Raw genomic sequence first — 22,764 nt, 5'->3', positions numbered from 1 at the left:
GGGGTGGGGGAGAGGGGTAAGGGGGGAGGGGTGTTGGGGGAGGGGGAGGGGGGGTTAGGGGCGGGGTAGGGGTGGGGTAGGGTTGGGGTGGGGTAGGGTTGGGGTGGGGGTGGGGGGGGGGGGGGTAGGGGGGGGGTAGGGGTAGGGTAGGGCAGGGGTAGGGTAGGGTAGGGGTAGGGTAGGGGTAGGGCAGGGGTAGGGTAGGGGTAGGGTAGGGGTAGGGCAGGGTTAGAGGTAAAGAAGGGTAGAGTAGGGATAGAGAACAAGTGCACTTATGTCAAAACGAAGCTTGACCGGGTCCGCTAGTATGATAGATACTATAGATACCTACTACAAACCACCGCAAAAAACAATCACCAAACAAAACAATGCCAACAGAAAACAGATAAATAATATGCACAAAAAAACCAAATATTATCAAATTTACGTTTATTTCGGACTATTAATATACCTAATGCCAATTTATAAGATATATACAAATGGGTTGACAAGTCTTTCCCTCCGTTTATCCACCGGGAATATTATATCCACCGACGTGCCCATGCGCGGTGAGTGGATAAAACGAGTGTGGGGGATAAACGTTTTATCCTCTCCCCGTGGATAAATTTCTCCCTTGCCCGTGCTAGCCCTGCAGGGGGTGATTAGTGATCGATACTAATGACAAAAATGCAATTAGTAAAATTTTTGTCTGTCTGTCTGTATGTTCTTTATAGAAACAAAAACTACTGGACGGATTTTAACGAAACTTGGTACAATTATTCTACATACTCCTGGGCAGGTTATAGTATACTTTTCATTACGCTACGATCAATAGGAGCAGAGCAGTGAAGATAAATGTTGAGAAAACGGGAGAAGTTACTCAACTTTTTAAGCTTCCGTGGCGTGTACAGCCTTAATGGTTAAAGCTACATAGAAATCATGTATGACGGAAATGTTCTCCTTAAAATTATCTATAAAAAACAACAGCATATATATGTCTATCTTTTATGGTTGACTCACAACAACACGTGTAACTACCGATAGCTTAGCAGTTCGGAGATTTCTAATTATATTTGTCAACTCTTATGTTTATAACACTCATCACTCATCCCTAACTAAAAAACTATATTATAACGAAATACGCTAAACCATCGCGCGTGAATACTAATTCATGCTCGACGCGACTCGCGGGGGGTGGGGGGGAATAAATAAAGAAGTGCAGCCTTAATGAGTAGGGTAGGGGTAGGGTAGAGTAGGGTAGGGGTAGTGTAGGGCAGGGGTAGGGTAGGGGTAGGGTAGTGGTAGGGTAGGGGTAGGGTTGGGTAGAGGTAGGGTAGGGTAGGATAGGGGTAGTCGAAAGTTTACAACGATTTTCACGCGGACGAAGTCGCGGGCGTCCGCTAGTTTTTAATAAAACGAAGAATCAAAGTTACCAGAGAATATAACTCACCTATTAGAGAGTTCACATTGCACAAAGAAAGAAAAAAAATAAAAGCGATAAATCCCAGCCTCATACTAAAAACCACCATTTAAGAATGCTTAATTGTAAAACCAATTAGAGTTATGGCGTTATACCAGACCACTTCTACCTAAAATCATAGGTTGTAATTTTGTAATTGAAATTCCATTACGTGATAAGAGGTTATTGAATTTTGATTTCTTTTTTTGGCGTAATATATGAACAATTACAAGTCTATCAAGATAAACCAAAGTAATTAAATGAAGAAAGAGATAAATAAAAGTCCATTAACATTACAGAAGAACTATAGAAGACCAAATACTAAACTGTAATAAACTAAACTCAAATAATTAAAGTTACTTATAACAAAAATAATCTTCTTAACATCCAAACCATTGGTCTATCTACAATACAAACTAAATCAAAAATTTTTCAGTAGCATCCAACTATTATGTTCCACTAAAAACCAAAAAATAATCCAAGCAAATGATATAAAAAGTCATCAAAATGGGATGACTACAAAAAGTTTTAGGTACATGAAAAATTAAATTGAGAACATCTTCCGTTTATTCGTCGGTATTCCGTTTTTGGCTGGTGGGGGCTTCGGCCGTGGCTAGTTACCACCCTACCGGCAAAGACGTACCGCCAAGCGATATAGAGTTCCGGTGCGATGCAGTGTAGAAACCAAAAGGGGTGTGGATTTTCATCCTCCTCCTAACAAGTTAGCCCGCTTCCATCTTAGACTGTATCATCACTTACCATCAGGTGAGATTGTAGTCAAGGACTAACTTGTAATGAATAAAAAAAAAGTCGGCTAAAAATAATACACCATTTAAAAATCTGGATGTTATAATTATAAAAGAAAAACCAGTTAAATAAATTCAAATGTTTTTTATTTGAATCATGATTGATTTCACACAATAGTAAATGTATTATCTAATACCTACATGAGTACCTTAAAAGTACAAGAAAACTACATTACAACGAAAATATTTCGCTAACTAAGTTATTATAATAATTACATTCTCTACAACTCTATTGCATTACTAATGACTGATGAATTAAGAATTATGGAGGACTAATTTGATATGATTGATTTTGTCTTGTATACATGTCTTGATTATACTCTAGACCGAAAGATAATTTGAAAATTTAACAAACCAACAGCAAGAAACTTACAACTTTTGGTAAAATAAAGTGTAGAAAATAAAACAATAATAAAGATCACATATCTGAAATTAATTAATTAAGTTCACGATCCAAGTAACTAAAGAAACAAAACCTAAATTAAAATCAGCTGTCTTTAACTTTAGTTGATCTTCAAATTTATAAATCGTCAGAAATGATAAACAAAATACTTTAAAAATTACAGAAAAAAAAACAAATTCAGATGATGTAAATCTTACGCTGATGGATTTTGTTATTAGAAATAAACCAATATAATATTTAAAATTTTGATACTGTTTGATTTAATGTTGTTATAAAAGATATTGACGACGATAAAAATAATACAAGCACACGATTTGCAAAAAGCAAATCACGCTTACATACTAACACTTAACTAATTACAACACTCGAAAACAATGAATCTAAAGAAGATCTAAATCATTTATCTACTCGTAAATACAAAGATGCCCTTAGTACCTTTAACAATGATTCAATGTAACACAGACGTAATGTATACCTTATCAACTAAAATACATTTTTAAGCAAACATACAAATGATGTCCAAATTAAGTGTTTAATTAAATACTTCAAAATCAATGTTACTGATCATAGTCCATAGATCACTCGTATATCTACGTTTAAGAATCTTCACCTTTTACTACCAAATACTTCAACCTTTAATGTGATCAAATTATTACATCACACGATACCCGACAGCGTTTTCATGGTACAGTTTGATGTATTTTAAGTTAGAAACGACATTATGAATATGGTGAAATAAAAGAAAATTGCAATCACAAAATAACAATGCATGTTATTGTTTAAAAATAAAAGTAGAAGACTGAAAAAAGGTATTAAGAATTTGTAAATATACTCAAAACCAAAGAAATTGTGTTCCAAAAAATTAATAAGGTATCGTGTGATAATATAGATCAATGAAATGGTCGGAGTAATGTTCTAGTCGCATAGACGTACTGTGCAGAATACGCTCTTGCCGTCCGCTGAGCAGCTGCAGTCGTTGCAACCACGTTTGAATTGCTCGCCAGGGTTGCAGCGGAAACTTAGGTCAGATTCTGGAGAAAAAGCAAAATTTTACAAATTGTAATGAAAAACATATTAAAATACAAGCTTATAATTATAAAATGCGCTAAGATATGTATGTCACAAAAATGTTTTTCAAGAAAAATGAGCTCAGACTAAATAGGTGTACTTTGTATATCGCAGGAGTTTCAATGGCTAACTTTTGACCATATCCAGGGTGTCATATTACCGAAGATACGCCAGTGTACCTTTCAATTAAATTTAACGTGATGAAGTTGATGTTGAAGAAGTGAAGTTGAAGTTGAAGAATGAAGTTTTTCTAATTGCCATTTTAGTTCAGACTTAAAAAAAAGTAAATGTTTTCATTTCACTAGTAATTTTAACTTCGCTAAATTAAATCGCAACTACGCTAAAGCGGTAGCTTTAGCGTCTTTTAAGTTATTTACCTGATGAAACTTCGTTCTCTTCATCTTCATTAGGATTGTCCTGCTTGCAGCGTTTGATGGAGCACGTCGCATGGTTGCCGTCAGCCTCACAACGACATGCGTTACAGTCTTGGTTGAACACGCTGTCTGGTACGCACTGGGTCTGTACTTGTGTCGTTGCTTCCGGAAAAAATATTATTTTAAAAACAACTCGGGAGCCTCACAAGAATATCTTTAAGAATATGTCCCATTATCTTAATTATTTTTATCCCATTTCGGCTTTCTAACCCACAATTTGTCTTCTGGGTGTGTTGTTACTTTAGATTTAAAATCTAAACATGGTCTAAAACTTTAATGCCAAAGGCTTATTGTTATCATCTGGAAGATCTGAATCATCCAATCAGTAAACTATTTCGCTTGTTTTTCATTTTTAAATACAATACAAAGTAAAAAGAAGTTAATACCCATTTTCAACACACATTTTCAGGTTCCCTACGATAGATTCTCTAGTTTATGGAACAAAAAACTGAGGTCTTTTGTTTTTGATGACAGTTTTTGTTTTTACCTCGTTTCCTCCTCGCTCCACCGTTACCATTGCCGTTCTGCGCTGCACAGTCGATGCGTGTGCAGGAGAAGTCTTGGCCCTCGTCGTTGCAGAGGCACTTATTGCAATCCATGCGGAACTCTGTACCAGGTTGGCAGGTTTTCGGCGTCTCCTACTGAACACCATACGCGTTATATCTGGGTTGTGTTGTACTCATTATATCAATAAATGTATTTTATAATTGAAATATGGAGTCAATTATTTCACTTCGGCTAGTTGCCTCGACAAGTGACAGAACGGCTGGGCCATTTTTTGCGCAAAGAATCAGTCTGACTGTTCAACGTGGAAATACAGGCAGTATTCTTGCAAATATTCTATGTGGCATGGTTTGTATAGTTATTAGGATAAACTTAAGTTTCCTGCTGTATTTTTCTCAATAACAAAGTCAATTATAAAATATAATAATTTTTAAAATTAGAACAAATAGTTAAAACGTTGTTACTCGTACAACTTCAGAATCTTTAATAGACAACAAGTTCTTTCGTTTTAACTCTGCATGGTAATTGAGAAATGTTATAATATTTTACAATATAATGCAATACCTGCGCAGTCGCTCGAACTCTTCTATTCAAGGATATGTTCTGAAAGAAAAAAAAATATTATTAGTCAGAAATCTGCCAAAACCATTCGCTGTTTCAAATTCACAGTTGTGCTTTACATGTTATTTATATAGATATATAAATTTAATAAAAACAATAAATATAAAATATTGTTAAGAACAATCAATAAAGGGATAGCTAAAATAAAACTTTGAAAATAATCCGCCACCGAAGACTAAAACAATTCGAAAAAACCAAGACGTTATTTAAAAAAGATAACGTAAAATAACGTAATCCATAACCACATCACCATTACCATTACCAAAAAAGAATATTGTAATTAAATTAAATATAAATTAACAATAAGATACCAACCAAAGCCCTGCAACTATTTAATAGAACAAATACAGAAGAATGTAAATGTAAAGAGCCGGGCTCAATGAAATATACAATTGCGTCGCCAGTAAACATTAATGATGGAAACAAAAGAATTTTAGTCAACAATAAAAAAACCATAGCTACTAAGCCTAACACCAGAACCAAAAATAAAACACACCTTTCCCTTTTCCTCCGGCACACACGCTCTGCGTGTACAAGAGAAAGACATTCCGTCGGGATTGCAACGACACATGTTACAATCTATCTCAAAAACTTCGTCAGGCCTACATTTCCTCTTGATTTCCTGTAGATTCTGTGAGTGTTTCACATAAAAAACAAATGAAAATCATATGGAGGATATAATATTAAATTTCATTGAGAATGTATTAAATTTAAAAGAGATTAAATTAAAACTTACAAGAATGCAGAACCAATTGGTTAAAACTAAAATTTTACTTTACTTTAACAAAAAAATATTTATAAAACGTGAATTTTATAAACACTTTTAATTATATATTGGATACCAATATTAAAATCAAATAATAAGCTCAAAGACCACAATCACAGCTGACTTTATTCTATTTTAGCGCCCAGTCACCAATACATCAGGATCTACCTCTGGTTTGTCTTCTATTACTTCTTCGGGCAAGTCTGTAATGCAGACTTTTCTAGTACAAAAATAGCTAGTGCCGTCTTCATTGCACCAGCAAGTGTTGCAATCTTTGATGAACATGCGATTTGCGGCGCATACAACATCCTTCTCGTTTGTGGCTGACCTTAATACCTAGAACGTAATTCAGTGACAGGATAACACATTCAGAAATCTCATTCGATTATCTGAAAGTTCAAATTTGACGAAAGAGAGAAGATTGCCAGAACAGCACGTCTACTCAAATGTACGTTGTCAACATCTCCTGAAGATCCTCTGGATTTGGATAGATATAGGTAGAGAATTTTCTGTAGGATTTGAGTGGGATACGTCGATTTTTACACTTAAGCAGAAGAAAATTGTAATAGAACAAAAACAGCTTTGTATTTTGAAAATCGTTTAATATTAAAATATAAAGTCTACGAAGTCCTTACGTCGCTCGTATTTTAGGGCATAATTGGTTGCAAATCCTGGAAAATTAAAAAAGGCATGTCAATATTTTAAATACTCGTATTTTTTTATTAATTACATATCTAAACGGATTTTATGCAATTTCGTTTACCTTTAATTCATGGAATACTTCCACGTCATCAGGCAAAGGGCATGGTTTGTTGGTGCAACTGAAGTCCATTCCATCGACGCTGCAATGGCAAGTGTTACAGCCAATGTAGAAAGTGCCGCGGGGTTTGCATACCGAATGGCGTTCTATATGATCCGCGCCCTAGAAATGAAAGAATATAATAAAAATCTTAAGCTAATTTATCTTAATAGCTAAATTTATCATGCCCACGTGGAACGGAGACAGGAATGTTGGCTACATTTCTGCGTCGGACATCCAAACTTCCGTTGCCCAAATGATGAGCCTGCCTTTCTGTCACCAGACGAGGAAATTGTCTCCACGGCAATATTAAATTACTTCAGATCATATTGTCATTGTTAAAAGGTATTTTAGACGATTGGATAAGATGGCGTGGATCAATAATGTAACCAAGATGAAGGAAAATTAACCAGGAAAGTATGTGGTCGTTTATAATCCCTAAGGTATTATTGATGTTACGTATATTGATTATTATAAACGGCCACCATCAATTTTTCAGACTCCATATTATATATTTTTGGAGTTTTATGGACCATGGCTACCAGGGATTCTTAAGTCTTAAATGCACGCGGCGCAATTTCATAGTCCATGTACGTGACCGAGTATAACGCTTATGAACTTGAGCATATTCAGCAGTTGCGCATGAGGAATGGATGAGATGCTGCCAATGTATCTAGGCAGCAAACTGAAGCACCCCCTATGGAGACAGTGCTATTGTCAGCTAGACTTGATATATTTTAACCAGTAGGTATATTTACCTCGCTTTCCATAAAAACTTCAACGTCATCATTAACATCCCTCTCCATGCACTCCTGGTTGGTGCACGAATAGCTGAGTCCGTCAGATGCACAAACACAAAAGTTGCAGTACAGTTTGAAGGAAGCATTGGACTTGCAGATGGCTGATCGTTTTACTACATTATGATCTGTAGCACCGCTGTTACCCTGAAACATGGCAATTTGATGATACAGATATATTTTTACAGCAGTTAAGCAACTGTATGTAACTGTATGTAGAGTTTTATGTGAGCAAACTACCTCCATCGATCTTTGACTAAATCAATAAAAGAACCTAATTTATATAAATCCATAAATCTAACCTTCACATTTGGTTGTGGAGTTTCTGATGAATAATCTATAAACAAAACGCTTTGGTGTAGTTTTGTGCCTACCAACTTTGGGCAAATATCGACAGTGACATAGTAACTTCCAAAAGTAACATGTGACTGACAACGTAACATCGGAGATAAGCTGCAGGAAGCTTGTGTCAGATGGTACGGCCACGTTGCATGGCGTCCGCAGAGCTCCGTGGTTAACAGATGTCTGAACATCGCAGTCCCTGGAGCTAAATCCCGAGGCCGCCCCAAAAAGTGCTGGCTCAACGACGGCGGACTTGAGAACCAATAAACTTAAGAAGTCGAACACCCAAGATAGGGCAAAGTGGGCGAGATTATGCCGGTAAGCGGACCCCACGTAATGGGACCACGCTAAGAAGAAAAAGATAGTAACTTCCAATAGATAGATAAAATGAGTTACAACCCCAGATTATTATTATCATACAATTTTGGAAGATGTGTGTGTCCTAAGTTGACGAATTTCTTGAGGATAAAATGTCATAATGTTAAAAAATATAAAATCATTGGATATTAACCAACATAAGATTTAGTTTATAATTACACTAAAACTAAATGGAATATAAATGTGTCCATTAAAATACTATTCAAAACAATATAAAAGTAATATACTTACCCTTAATAATTGAGGTAAAATACAAATTGTAGTGCCTCCTTCCACCCAAGTGCTAAGTGTTTTATTTTAAACTATTGCAAGACACAGATGTGGGTGTATTATTTTGTTTGATGAATATTAAATAATTTTAAACGTTGTTTCAAAATGAATCACTGTTAATAGACGGACCGGTGAATTTAGTCTAAAATTTAGTATTAGTTATGGTTATTAGCTACAACCCTATTTCAGATAAGTGTTTTTCTTTTGTTCGGGGTCGACAATATTTGACACTCGTGCCCTAAAAATACCTCGTAAATAATGGGCCTTTTTAAGCCCCTTGAATAAAAATTTACTATTTTGACCTAAAAATTCCCAACAACTTTTTGACCTAGTTCAAGACTCAAAACAGCTATTCACTAGAGTAACGGGGTCTTCCTTCCTTCTCTAATTAATTTTTAACCGACTTCCAAAAGGAGGAGGTTCTACGTTCGGCTGTATGTATGTTTTTTGTATGTTTGTTTAGCGATATTTCAATGTTCAATATTGTCGACACGAAATGCCAAATATCTAGTCGGTTGGGAAATTTTAGTCAATTTTCTTTCTATCTCTTTCGTAGGTATAGGCACGAGTAAGTCTCACTTTCGCGAGGGGTACGTGACGGCCATTACCAGCAAGTAATGTTGAAATTTATAAACGTAATGTCTAGTAGTTCCTTTCCAATTCCCTTATTATGATCTACGACGCAGAGGTATAGGTATTAAAATATACCTACTGGTACAGTAAATAAGTCTAAGATAAAATATAGGTAGTCAAGACTTTATAATTAAGCAATATTGCCTGGAATGAAGCAAATCCAATTGCCGGTGTAAACGCACCTTAAAAGGTGTTAGACTGAGGGCATGTGCACACCACGTTTTTTAATCGCGCCGTTGACGCGCATTTTAGAAACGTGCGTCGACGGCACGCTTTTATCCTACAGAGCATTTTGTTGTCGTTTGTATTTATTGCACACGCGCGTCAGCGTTTGTATCGCTACAAACGAGCGTTGACGGCGCGATTAGAAACCTAGTGTACACATGCCCTCAGTCTAACACCTTCTAAGGTGCGTTTACACCAGCAATTGGAATTGCTTCATTCCAGGCAATATTGCTTAATTATAAAGTCTTGACTATATTTTGTCTTAAACTTACTTACTGTACCAGTTCATATTAAGGGAATTGCGTTTACACCAGCAATTGAAATTGCTTCATTCCAGGCAATATTGTTTAATTATAAAGTCCCTTGATGTCATTAGTGACTATAATGAAATGAGCTGCGCAGTATAAATTATTATGTGTTAATTAAACACAAAATATGAGATGATTTAATGCCACAAATAAAACCTTGAAAATTATGGATATTAAAAGTTGTACAACTTACAATTTGAGGTTCATCATTTTTTGAATTCTCTCGTTTAGGATTGAAATTCGTTACTGAAAAAAAAACAATAAAAAGTGAACATTTTATTGAACGACTACACATATGTATACAGAACCACAGGACGCCCGCGATTTTGCCCGCCTTTAGACCTCCTTATGCCTAGTTCGGATTACTTTAGTATTTTACTCGAGTACGAACGATTTTTGGGCGATAATTCAAGAAAAAAATTGTACTCACCTAAAATACTAAAGTAGTCTGAACTAGGCTTTAAGCCGACCCTTGCGCAAAATTCTTAGCAGACGTCTACGAACTATAACCTCAACTTTGTACGTCAAGCAGTTTAAATAAACAGACTGTACGGAACCCAACCAGGCACCAGCCTTGGGCACAGGCCAACACGGACGGGGAGGCGGTTATCCTCCTCGTTAGTGCATCTTGCGTCTAGGTACATAGCCACAGCGCGAAGACACCCATGCCGCGAGAGGGGTATTACTACTACTTACTACTTTTTACGAATAGTAGTAGTATAAATATAGAATATTGCACGTCACCAATGTTTTATTCGAATCCTCAGTAAGGATCCCTGTACGCGATTCCAGCTCGCGGCCTGGACAGGGTAGAAGTAACGCGAAGGCAAGCACGTCTGGACCCAAAAAGGGTAGGTTGTACCATCGATATAAATCGTAAGATGGGCCCCCTGGACCCCCTGGACCCTCCATATCAGAGAACGCACAATTTTATGTCATTACCCAACATGCACGCACATCTTATCTTAGTACTTAACAAGCGCATGCTGTGAGTGGACGCGGACTTGAAAAAGTATTTACTGTTTTGTTATTATTTGAATCCCTTAATTAGGCCATCGTGTTCATTTTGGAAGTGTAAAAACACAAGCTACAACATGAATAAAGAGAAATGTGTTACGAGTGATGACGTACTCAATGTGCGAAACCAATGACAATTCCGCGACGCTTTGAGTCCCATCTAAAGATCTACGATCGATGGGTTGGACCTACCACGTTACAAGGACTTTCAAACAACTATGACTTTTCTTACTGATATGTCCATTGCATCCTATCCTGGTGCAAACTGGTCTTCCATCATAACACCAACAAGTGTTGCAATCAACTTTCCAAGATGTTTCTGGTGCGCACATCTTCTCTGGCTCTGAAAACAAAGTACCATGGTAAAATAACAAGCAATAATGACTTAAAGTAGGTATTGCTTTTTTTATTGAGGAAGAATATAATAAGGAAGAATATTGGCTGCATTCCTGCGTTGGACAGCCCGGCTGATCCTTTGCGCAGAAAATGAGTTCTGTCAGCAGTCGAGATAACAAGCCGCGGTGAAATGATTCGGTGAAAAAAGGAATTAAATTGGTTATTGACTTATTAATCAATTCTCGTGTGTGTTTGAACTTCTAATGAACCTTACAAGCCTCAATAACTCAGTTGTAATGTAAATTCGAGACTATGTACCTATGTTAATACCTAAGAGCCTCGAATTATAAAGTTAAAGGTATATTTCGGGTTATCTATGATTTTAAGTTCTTTGTCAAGGAGATTGTCCAAAATTGTATGGAGCCCAGAATCAGTCATTGTACCCTACGGAAATAAAAGAAGATATTTTTTAACTATTTTTGATTATACAAATCTACGAATTTACTTTAATTCTTTCGAAATAATATTCATTATCTCACAAGAAATGCAACAATATTATGGGTAAATGACATTTTCAATGCAGTAATCGAATTGACGTTTGCTGTCAATTGTCATGTCATAGTTGCTCTATGGGCGCCATCTTGATATAAATCAAAAACTTGGGTTTTTATATTATTTATTTCTTTTTATTTAATAAAATCCTTGTATTTTTTTAAATTTTAATGACGGGGTACAAGACTGGACCTGAAATGGACTATCTCCTTTTAGGACTTTTTTAATCTTTAATGATGTGCATTAATTAATGTACATAAATGAATTGTTTTATTCGCGTACCATCTTCTAATCCTATACAAGCCATTTCTGTGCACGACGGGTATCCATCTTCCGAACAGAAGCATTCGTTGCATTTGGACTTCCAACGCGAGCCCACCAAACAGTCTTTAGATTTGTCCGTCGGTGGTAAGGTAGTGGCATCTGAAAATATAAGAAAATTCATATTATCATATGTTCTTAACACTGATGTAAAAAGGTAGGTTTATAAGTTTATCGAGTCTACCTACTAACTGTATATACGTGTGTATCTGTGGTACGGGCATTGTAACGGACGAAACAAAAACACAGAAATAATCGGCGAAAATGAGCTCTTCGGGATGTATATCGTTGCAAGGGAAGTTGACAGTTGGATAATCTTTAACGAACTGCGGGGGTTTAAATATCTGTCAAAAATGACAGTTGCCCTAAAACGTTATACGTTCCGTTATTTACCCGGCCAGCTTATTTTATTAAATAGGTACAATAAATAAGGTCGGGATTTCCATTTGAAATACATATTACAATAATTTGCGTCGCCAACACTTTGTAACGGACGAAACAAAATACAGAAATAATCGGCGAAAATGAGCTATTCGGGACGTTTATCGTTGCAAGGGAAGTTGACAGTTGGATAATTCTTAACTGAGTGTATTCAAATATCTGTCAAAACTGACAGATGCCCTTGAACGTTATACGTTCCGTTGTTTGCCCGGCCCGTTTTATTTTATTAAATAGGTACAATTAAAGTATACAATTGCGTCGCTTACAGGCATAAACGAATTGAGTTATTATAAAGCGTTTTTGTTTTTGTTGGAAAGCTGACGTTATTGGTATTATGGTTCTTATTGTGGTTATTATGGTTCTTATTGGTTCATATACGACCCGATATGCCAGTTAAAAAGCCAAAAGCTTTCGGAGTTTTTTTTAGAATGATGGAAATAATTTCTGACAATAAAGTCGTTTCACGAGTGTCGAGAGATTTTGAAAATGTTAAACCGAAGCTAACAAGTCTGGCAAGTTATGTTAGTCTGGTGGCAAGACGGGCGGAATGACTGCGCGGGTGTGAAAAATCGTGCGTGCGGGAAACTGAGGTGCATCAGTCGTGGGTTTTTCATCCATCTCTAAACGCCCCCCGGTCCGCGCGGTCCATCGGGAGTTTTACGAAGGAAGTTACCAAGCTATAGTCTCTAAAATGTTTTTCAGATAGCATTCAGTTCGTTTCACTCTTGAAAGGTTGCCGCGATTCACGATAATAGTACGAATTATGAATGTCATAAGGCAGCTGTCAGTTGTCACTGTACTCATGCTATCTGAAAAACACATAAATCTTACAATGCCTTAGAAAAGACTACATTTGGGTAAAATTGTTTTGCTTATTGCTTTTGATCTTCATTAGAATATTTTCAATAGCAACTCTTTCCTATAAATAAATTCTACCTGGACATGAAACCTAGACCCTCGGCGTTACTTTAATATGCACATTTTCGTGATTAATTTGACTTACAGAGTCACAAACAGACAGAAAGTCAGATGAAACGTAATAACCGTAACTGGAACCGTGCTCTCCGAGAGTTGAAACTCTAATTTGACGACTTTCTGAATCCAGGCTATATTTAAAAGGAAAAGGACCCAACATTTCGAACTCTCATGATTCGCTATGTTCTAAAAATTACCTGTTTCTGGTGTAGCTGGAGGAGAAACATCTGGTAACGATGGCAATGCTGACAGGCAGCCAATCAAAGTGCAGACACTGTGCCCGGTCTCGAGACACGAGCAAGTGTTGCACTCCTTCTTGAACGTCGTCTTTGGCTTACATCTGATGGGATCTCCTGGAAATTTAAATAATAACCGTGATCAAGGCTTTTCTGCTTCGGAACACATAGTTTCCTATGTATTGTGTTTATGCTCTTCAGCGTTAGAACATCTGAGTGCATGTTACATACTTTGGTACGTTCTACAGCTAAAACCGACTGTACGTAGCTGAACGAGTTCCGTCTTCGCCGGCAAAGAAGAGATCCCCGATATCTGACGAAAGCCGGACGTAGGTTTTTTAACTCACGATCTCGTGAGCGCCAGGACTGATACACGCAGGCTAAAACACCCTTCTAGAAAGGCCCTTTAAGCCGATATCCGACTCTCAGAGGAGACGGGCCCAAAATCCCCGGTGACTAAGGAGCCGTGTCTACAATCAGAAAAAAAGCTCAACGAGTCGTTGAGCTGGTTAAAATGGCTGAATGGTTGGGTTCTCAAGGTGCTTAAATGACGACCCATAACGTTTTAAAGCACCGGGGGTACTTATACTCGTAAATACGCTCGACCCTTTAAAACTTTTACATAGTCAGGATTTCATCTGACAGTAGTCGTTCAAGAATTATCACCTAAAGTCCTCTAGGCGTCAACCCACATTGGAGCTGCTTGGTGGGTCTAAACTCCATAACCCCTCTCATGTAAGCTTAGCCCCGAAGTGGGTCGTTAAAATAAGCGGATATTGATGATGATAGATAATAGCAGTTATTACCGTAATCGCCTTTTTCGCAAACATCCATCCTGGTACATTCTGCATGGCCCTCCTCGGAGCACCGGCATTTGTGACAATTGCTGTCCCATTCGCTCCCGGCCAGACATTCCGCCCAGCGGTCCTTTTCTCTCTCTCTAACATTACTGGAAGGTTGTGTTGTTTCTGGAACTGTCAAAATCAAAATCAGAACTATTTTCAAGAGCGTCAAAAAGACAGAGATTCTCAACCCAGCGGTGCCTAAGCCTACCTTTGTAGATTAATACAAAAGAGGTAAAGTTTGTGGTGTTGTAGAGGGTAATCTCTGGAGCTAGAACCAATTTTTAAAAGTTCTTTTATCTATAGAAAGCTGCGTTATTTGTGGGTTATTTGTCCGCTTGGTGGGCTATATTATATACCCCGTATTCTCACTACTATTATAGAGCATTTTTACCTTTTTCTGTATTTTCTGATATGCACTGTGCATCCTGTTCCGATCCGGGTTGGCAGCTCAGTGCTGGAATAATAAAATTAATAACTTAAATTTATAATATTTGTATAAATGAGTATCAATTGTGTTATACGCAAAACTATTCCTTGGTAATACGATCGAGGTTCGAAGATTTAACGGATGGTCATCATCATCATCATCAGCCTGTATTCGTACATAGCTGGACCTAGACCTTTCTGAGAGAGCGCCGTCACACAGGATCCCTTCGCTTTCACCGGACAGTCGCCCACAACTATTTTCAAAAAAGCTGTGTACTTTGAGACATTTTTAGTTTTATAGAGGTCTCTCATTATAGACTTTCGCGCTATATCGTCTAGATATACGAGAATTTTTACTGATTTTACTTGGCGTACCACCACACCACCGTCCACCGGAGGTACCTACTTAATATTCAACCCAGTTTAACCATGCGGGCGAATCTGAATAAAAACCATACCTATTGCAGAGTAAAGATACCTATTGTCTGACATAGATTCATAACTACGCCGTGGATTTTTGTTATTTTCCAGTTAAGAGCAAGTTAACAAACGAACACAAGAACTGTAGTTAGAAAGCAAATATAATGTTAGTGGCATAAATAATAATCGAACATTAAATATGGCATTTGTGGTCCGTCTGATTAATTATAGAGCTCTATAATATCATTAGAGCAATTGAGGCTTCAAAAGACCCGAGTCCGTTAAATTAAAAAGCAAACTCCCGCCATAGCGCGCGCTGACGGTGGAGCGTCCCATTTTCGCGCCACATTTTTTTCCAACGATGTCTGCCGAAAGTCACGTGGCATCGTTTCGTCGGTTCGCCTGGCCGGTCCTCGAATTGCCCTCTAACCTCGCAATTATTGCAGTTCTATTAATAGCGGGCCACAATTGTCTCGATAATTACCACTCGACCAAGATAGCTTTGTCGGCGGGAATTTCGAAAATTCTTAACCTAAACAACGGTAACGAACCAATTTAGGATCATTTGTAAGTGTGCGTGTGTATACGAATTGATTAACAGTTGTGCTTGTGTGCGTGTTTAGGAACGTTTTTTGTTACGCGACTAAAACTAGAAGTGTGTTGTTTTAGAATTTCTATTAAGTTATCTAATATAAGAGCTAAGTACGAAGGCCAGCTTTTCATACTAATAAATAAAATTTAAATTTTACAAATTACTTAAATTGAAATGTGTTACTTTTAATTGAGTAACAGCAAAGTATTTCAGCTGGATGCAGGCGCCAGGCGGTTCACGATCGTGATTTTTGGAAGTCCCTACAAAAGGCCTATGTCCTGCAGTGGGCGCATGATATGATGATGATGATGATAAAAGGAGTAATATAGTCTATATTTTATCCCCATATTCCTACAGGAACGGGAAGTACACGTGTGAAACCGCGGAGCATTCGCTAGTCATTTAGTATGCATTAGTTATACACAGAGTCACAAGTGCATATACTTGTATGCATTTTGCATGTAAGTAATACATTGTACGTCGTATAAACCTAATTTTCCGCACATTACTTGCATTAGTTACATATTATAATATAAATATGAATCGTTATAGCCCAGTGTATGACCTCTACCTTCGACTTGGTGGGCGTAGGTTCGAATCCGGTCCGGGCCAAGCACCTCAAACTTTTCAGTTAGGTAGCAATGTGCTTTATAATATTTGTATAAATATTATAAAGCACATTGCACTTCACACTCGTAGAGAATTAAGAAAATTCTCTGGTATGCAGGTTTCCTCACGACGTTTTTCCTTCACACGTGATATTTAATTTCTTAAAATGTACATAACTGAAAAGTTGAAGGTGCACGCGCCGGATTCGATTCGAACTTCGCTCTCCGAATCGAAAGTAGAGGTCATATCCACTGGGCTATCGCGGTAAGGCTAAACACGCTTACCTTGAAACATAGAGAAATTAGATATGGAGACACATCGCACCCAAATTTACCAAAAAAAAATTGAGGGGGACGAGGTATCGAAAATATTCAACACCAATAATTTTTTTCTGTCTTTACCCTACACTCTATTACAAATTTGAAACGCATTATAGAAATTTTTATTATTATTATTTTGTTTTTTATATGTTGGTTACTATTTAACGCCGCTACTACTGAAGCGATTTAGCGGAAATTTTAAATGGAAATAAGTTTTACTCTGGATTAACACATAGGATACTTTTTATCACGATATTCCAAAGAGTCGGGCTGTGAATTGATCCTTGGGGCATGATGATGATGATGATGATGATGAAAGTTTTTGACTAAATACATATCGATACGGCTTATTCAAAAAAAAATTTTTAAATTCTTGTCTGTCTGTTAGTTCCGGCTGAACCTATTTTGACGGGATTCTCACTAGCAGGTAGATGATAAAAGGAGTACACACAGAGTTACAAGTACATACACTCGTATGCATTTTGCATGTAAGTAATACATTGTTCGTCGTATAAACCTAATTTACCGCACATTACTGTGCATTAGTTACACATATTATAATATAAATATGAATCGTGATAGCCCAGTGTAGGACCTCTGCCTTCGATTTGGCACCTTTCAGTTATGTGCATTTTAAGAAATTAAATATCACGAGTCTCAAACGGTGAAGGAGAAACATCGTAAGAAAACCTGCATACCTGAGAATTTTCTTAATTCTCTATGTGTGAAGTCTGCCAATCCGCATTGGGCCAGCGTGGTGGACTATTAGCCTAAACCCTCATTCTGCGAGGAGACTCGTGCTCGACAGTGAGCCGAACATGGGTTGTCAATGATGAGGCAGACAGAGCGCACGGAACACGACGATGTCAAAGCCGATCCAAAACAAAATTCAAAAAAACGAATACATTCTCGAGTCAGTACGAAGCGTCGCATCAATAATTTTCAATATTATTCAAGAAAAATGGCGTCTTTCTTTTAAAAACTGTTTACAAAAACTAAAGAAATAAGATTTATTGGTAATTTATTGATTATTACCTATATTAATTTACATAATTGTTGTTAGTGTTAAAATTTGAAATACAAATTATGTAAAAAGTTTGTATATGCGGGTGTCAAAGAGACGCGTGACATTTGTTTTTTATAGGTTTCATCGGCCTCACCACGCTGCTTGTAAAGACTCATTCTGCACATTCATTATTCTGTGGGCATACGTATCAGTTTTAGGATAGTACAAACTGAGTCGATTTCAAAGAACATGTTATCGCCGCCCGTTATCGCTGTATAACAAGTCGGTTGTATGCATTTCATAGTAAGCGCCAAATAACAAAGAAGTTTCTGTGGGATTCATCGTAACGTGACCTGACCCCAGATAACGCGCGATAAACATTCGTTAATGAATTATATTATACGGTATTAGGTATTTTTTGTAATTATTTCTAAATAAATTGAAATTAAAAAAAAACCCGATTGCGAGCGATTCGGGCCACGCGCAGTGTTCGTTGTAAGTAGTATCACCTCGGACCAATTACATAAGGACCTCCCTAGACGTTACTTTTCTGACAAAGTATATGATCAACTATCTAATGCGATTATAAAAACTATGTTGTTGAATCCGGTACGATGCCGTGTAGAAACCAAAAGGGGTGTGGATTTTCATCCTACTCCTAACAAGTTAGCCCGCTTCCATCTTAGACTGCATCATCACTTACCATCAGGTGAGATTGTAGTCAAGGGCTAACTTGTAAAGAATAAAAAAAAAAAAAAAATCGATTTTTAATAGTTGTAATTATATTTGTCATAGAGAGAGATCCGTAAAAATGAGATCAACATTCACGCTGAAGACGAAGACAATTACGACTTTCAATTTAGTATATTGTTAATGGTTCAGTTTAATATATACTTAATGGATATAATTATAATATATATTATGTAAGCTAGTTTTCCTCGGAAAAAACGGACACAATTTGTTCGTAAATATGAGTCCTAATGTGATTATTAGTATGAGCACAGAACAGACATCTCTCAGACATTAGTATGAGTAAGTATGTCACGAATGTCGACTTAGAATTTGGGTTAATGGCCCAGACTAATTAAATAAGGACATGTATTGCACCCAAATTCATGAACTTTGTCTGTAATTTTGTCTGAGGAAAACAGTAATAGATTTGGTATATATAAACTAGAAGTTTTTGAAGAACTATACAAAAAGGTATGTTTACGGAGCTCTTTGACCGACGAACACGATTACAACTATGAAACATTGGTTCTATAGAGACGGTTTTTATAACCGCAATAAGATCATTGATAATATACTTTGACAGAAAATTAACGTCTAGCGAGGCAGGTCCTGTTCTAATTAGTCTAAGGTTTTTGGTATAGCAAAGACCTATATTTTACGAAATTAATGGTCTAATAGATTGCTAGTACTAATAGTCTCTTAGCTATTACGTGGACGTTTAGTGACAGACGAACAGGAGGGTAGAACGCCACAGTAAACATATGTACAAGGGCGAAAAAAGAGTTGCTTGTTGACTACGGAACCCTATAAACGAGTTTAATTGGTAAACCAAAACAAATGAGCCCAAACTCAATGGGTTTACTTTTTATAGCATGTTTACTTTGTTGGATTATATTTTAGCGTGAATAGCTCCTCGGCAAAGAGGTCAGACTCAACACCGAGAGGTCATGGGTTCGATCTTTGACCTGACAGTGTAGTGGGATATAGGCTGATGATAATGTACGTGACAGCGATGTGTGTGGTCTTTATCAGTAATTCTTCGTCCAACACATATGCCGGAAATAAGACATTTTTTAAAAAGATGGCAGCTTACTTGATGCAGTCAAGTGATTTTCGGGATTTCGTGACCTTTCTTTCTTTTCATTTTATTCAACGACATTATATTGTATATTAATAATTTCGTCAAGGGTACGGTAGACTTGATTGAAACTTTACCTAAATAATAAAACATAAAAAAATAAAGATTTCGAGTCCACAACATATTTTCGCAAAAGTCGGATTGTCGAGTATTTTGTTAAATTCTAATATCGCTGACACACAAATTGTAGATCAATTACATATGGACCTATATGGCATCCATATTTACCAACAAATTTTTCTGTAAATTGAGGGAAACGTGGTAAACTTACACATGGAAATTATTTAACACCAATAAATATATCGTGACCTAACACTATAAATTTGATTCGCAATACACACGCGAGTAATTTTTACACAGATTAACAAACACGACATTAGATTCGTTACACAGAATATTCGATTACTTGATCGATGTTTTGCTGTTCCGGCTTAAGAAGTAATTTTTTTAGATATTGTTTTTATTACAACTTTGATATGGTTAATTTAGAAATACTTAAAAATAAAACGTAACTTCATCTTTTATTAAACTTGAAGTTGCTAACCGTTTTTTATGCCATTTAATTACACAAACTGGCATTTTTATTAAGCTCTTTACACGAAAACATACAATAAAACATCGATTCTATAGAAACAATTTTTATAAACCCGTTAGGCCGTTGATTCTTGATTTTTGACTGAGGGGTAACGTCTAGCGAGGCGGGTCCCTACGTAATTGATCTGAGGTATTTAACAAACGTTCCGTTTCGTAGACTGTGTAAAAACGAAACTTCTTTCTGTAAGCAATGAGAGAATCAAAAAGAGTTTAAATATTTTTCAGTCATTTATATAAAAAAAACTATTTCCTTTGGTCATCGCATCACGCTCATGTTCTGCAAATTTTTATTTTCTGTTTATTTTTCGGAGAAGAGAGGTAGGATAGGGGTAGGGTAGGGTAGGGTAGGGGTAGTTGTAAGTTTACACCGAGTTTCAAGCGGACGAAGTCGCGGGCGTCCGCTAGTATTTAAATAATTAACAACACTGTTAAATAAATAAATAAAAGATCTTTAAACAAATAGACACAAGGAAAAGAGGCACAAACAAAGCAATTCACAGTCACGAGCGAATAGCAGCCAACTAATTGGTGGCGAGACTAGGCGCCGGCGACGTGTTTATTTTGTGGGTTCACCATTTACCCAACGTTTTAACCTCGATAGCTCAGCGGTTCAAAGGTGGGTACTGGAATTTCTAATGTCTCAAGTTCAACTTTCATCGTAGAATAGAAGTAAGTTTTAGTATATTTATACTAATATAGATACGAGCAATGATACGAGTAGGTAAAAATCGTCCGAAATGGGTTCAGGTACTAAAGCGTAGTTCGTAGTTATGTATTAACATATAACAGTTAAAATTTAGTCGAGTAGGTTAGCACTTTACTAAATTGTTTGGCTATTCAGACACTTTTTAACCGACTTCAAAAAGGAGGAGGTTCTCAATTCGTTCGGTATTTTTTTTTATGTATGTACACCGATTACTCAAAGACGCCTGGACCGATTTCAAAAATTCTTTTTTTGTTTGAAACGGTATAATCATATAAATATCTTGAATTAGTACACCACCGGCTTAGCACCGCCTTCATACTGATCAGCAGGTAGAACATATTATGATGTTATTTTTCGCTTTTTAGTTTAGTGGGTACGTTTTTAGGTTTTGAAGTCGGTTGTATTTTTTTTTAGCAGCTAAATTTTACGCTACTCGACTAAACAGCTAAAGTAGTCCGAACAAGCCTTAAGAATAAAAAAAAGATCTACTACCTAACCTACCTGAGTATGTAAATATTTACATAATGTCGTCATTTAATTTTATTTGCATAACTATCGGACGCCCGTTCCCTGAAACTTGGGTTCTCACATATCCCGAGGGAACCACGGATTTTTACGGGATATAAAGAAGCCCATAAGTTGCTCGTTAACCAGTGAAATCTTCCAGTGAAAGTCCCATTAAAATCCGTCCAGCTAATTCAAAGATTTATTAATTAATTAATTAATGTCTGTGTGGCTAACACAGACAATAATTTTAAAAAAGCTTGTTTGTATTTTGTTAACTATCAGCGCTTGAGAAAACACGGTTAACATAAAATCACAGACAAGCACTTCATTTGCACAATATCACAAAAGGCGGCCTTATCGCTAAATAACGATTGATGTCGAGCAAGGTTTTCCTAGGCTTGTTGTTGACGAGTACACTGTATGGTGTCTAGCCGTGTAACAAGCAGACAAACAGAATTAATATTGCGTTTGACATTTTTAATTAATCTATCTACAACGGGGACAAGCTAAGATCGTTGAGCGTACAGCCTGAGTTTTACCATAATTTTTGAAGACTTATGATTGGTTTGTTTGTTAGTTTTCTTGTTTGTTTAGCTTGTTGGTAAGAGAAAAAAAATATACAGCCTGAAATGTTACTTCGCCGCTTTGGTATACTCACAGAACAGACATCGCTAAAAGCTAACGCTTTGTACACTGGCGAACATTTTGCCCTAGAAGTGATAAAAAAATGAATTTTTCTTTAAGAAACACTTTTATTAAGCCAATTAATTAACCGTTGTCAATTTAAAAGATAAAGTTGTCAGTAACATAACTCAGAGTTAGTTAAAACTAGAAAGATGAAATTTTGTATAGGTGTGTCCGTATGTTAATTTCGTCTATAAAATGGAAAAAAAAATAAAAAATAAAGTTTGTCGTTGGTAGTACGCTAGGCATACAGTGGTGCTAACATGCGATCGAGTGATGAGAAATAGACCAAATATCGTCTAATGGCGGCGGAATTGTCAGTCCTATCACTTTCGTCAAAATACATTGAAAGAGACAGTTTATCCGGTTGCACCGCCATTGGTTGTAATTTGTCCATTTCTCTTCACGCGATGCATCTCTTCAGCATGCGTCTTTCTCTGGTATTACAGATCTTCACGACCGGCCCTCACCGATTTACGTAACACTACCAAAAAACTTCTTTTCCTATAACTTGA

The 22,764-nt window shown here is 36.7% G+C and overlaps 1 protein-coding gene across 1 annotated transcript in view; it reads right to left on the bottom strand.

Annotated features, from left to right (window-relative positions):
• Positions 1-2,314: 2,314 nt before the first annotated feature.
• Positions 2,315-22,764, bottom strand: part of LOC112055752 (protein draper) — a 30,132-nt gene continuing 9,682 nt past the window's right edge. Inside the window, exons 2-13 of the mRNA XM_024095945.2 lie at positions 14,907-14,969; positions 14,477-14,644; positions 13,632-13,787; positions 11,980-12,120; positions 11,042-11,152; positions 9,986-10,038; positions 6,209-6,376; positions 5,771-5,905; positions 5,218-5,256; positions 4,637-4,787; positions 4,093-4,251; positions 2,315-3,678 (exon numbers count right to left, since the gene is read on the bottom strand). Of these exons, the coding sequence (XP_023951713.2) occupies positions 3,563-3,678; positions 4,093-4,251; positions 4,637-4,787; positions 5,218-5,256; positions 5,771-5,905; positions 6,209-6,376; positions 9,986-10,038; positions 11,042-11,152; positions 11,980-12,120; positions 13,632-13,787; positions 14,477-14,644; positions 14,907-14,969 (1,460 nt within the window). The 3' untranslated portion in view covers positions 2,315-3,562. The remainder of the gene's footprint in view (positions 3,679-4,092; positions 4,252-4,636; positions 4,788-5,217; positions 5,257-5,770; positions 5,906-6,208; positions 6,377-9,985; positions 10,039-11,041; positions 11,153-11,979; positions 12,121-13,631; positions 13,788-14,476; positions 14,645-14,906; positions 14,970-22,764) is intronic.

The sequence above is a fragment of the Bicyclus anynana genome, chromosome 2 (assembly GCF_947172395.1).
Source record: "Bicyclus anynana chromosome 2, ilBicAnyn1.1, whole genome shotgun sequence".
NCBI classification, from domain to species: domain Eukaryota; kingdom Metazoa; phylum Arthropoda; class Insecta; order Lepidoptera; family Nymphalidae; genus Bicyclus; species Bicyclus anynana.
Note: the sequence above shows the minus strand (reverse complement) of the source record. Positions and strands in the feature narration are given on the sequence as shown.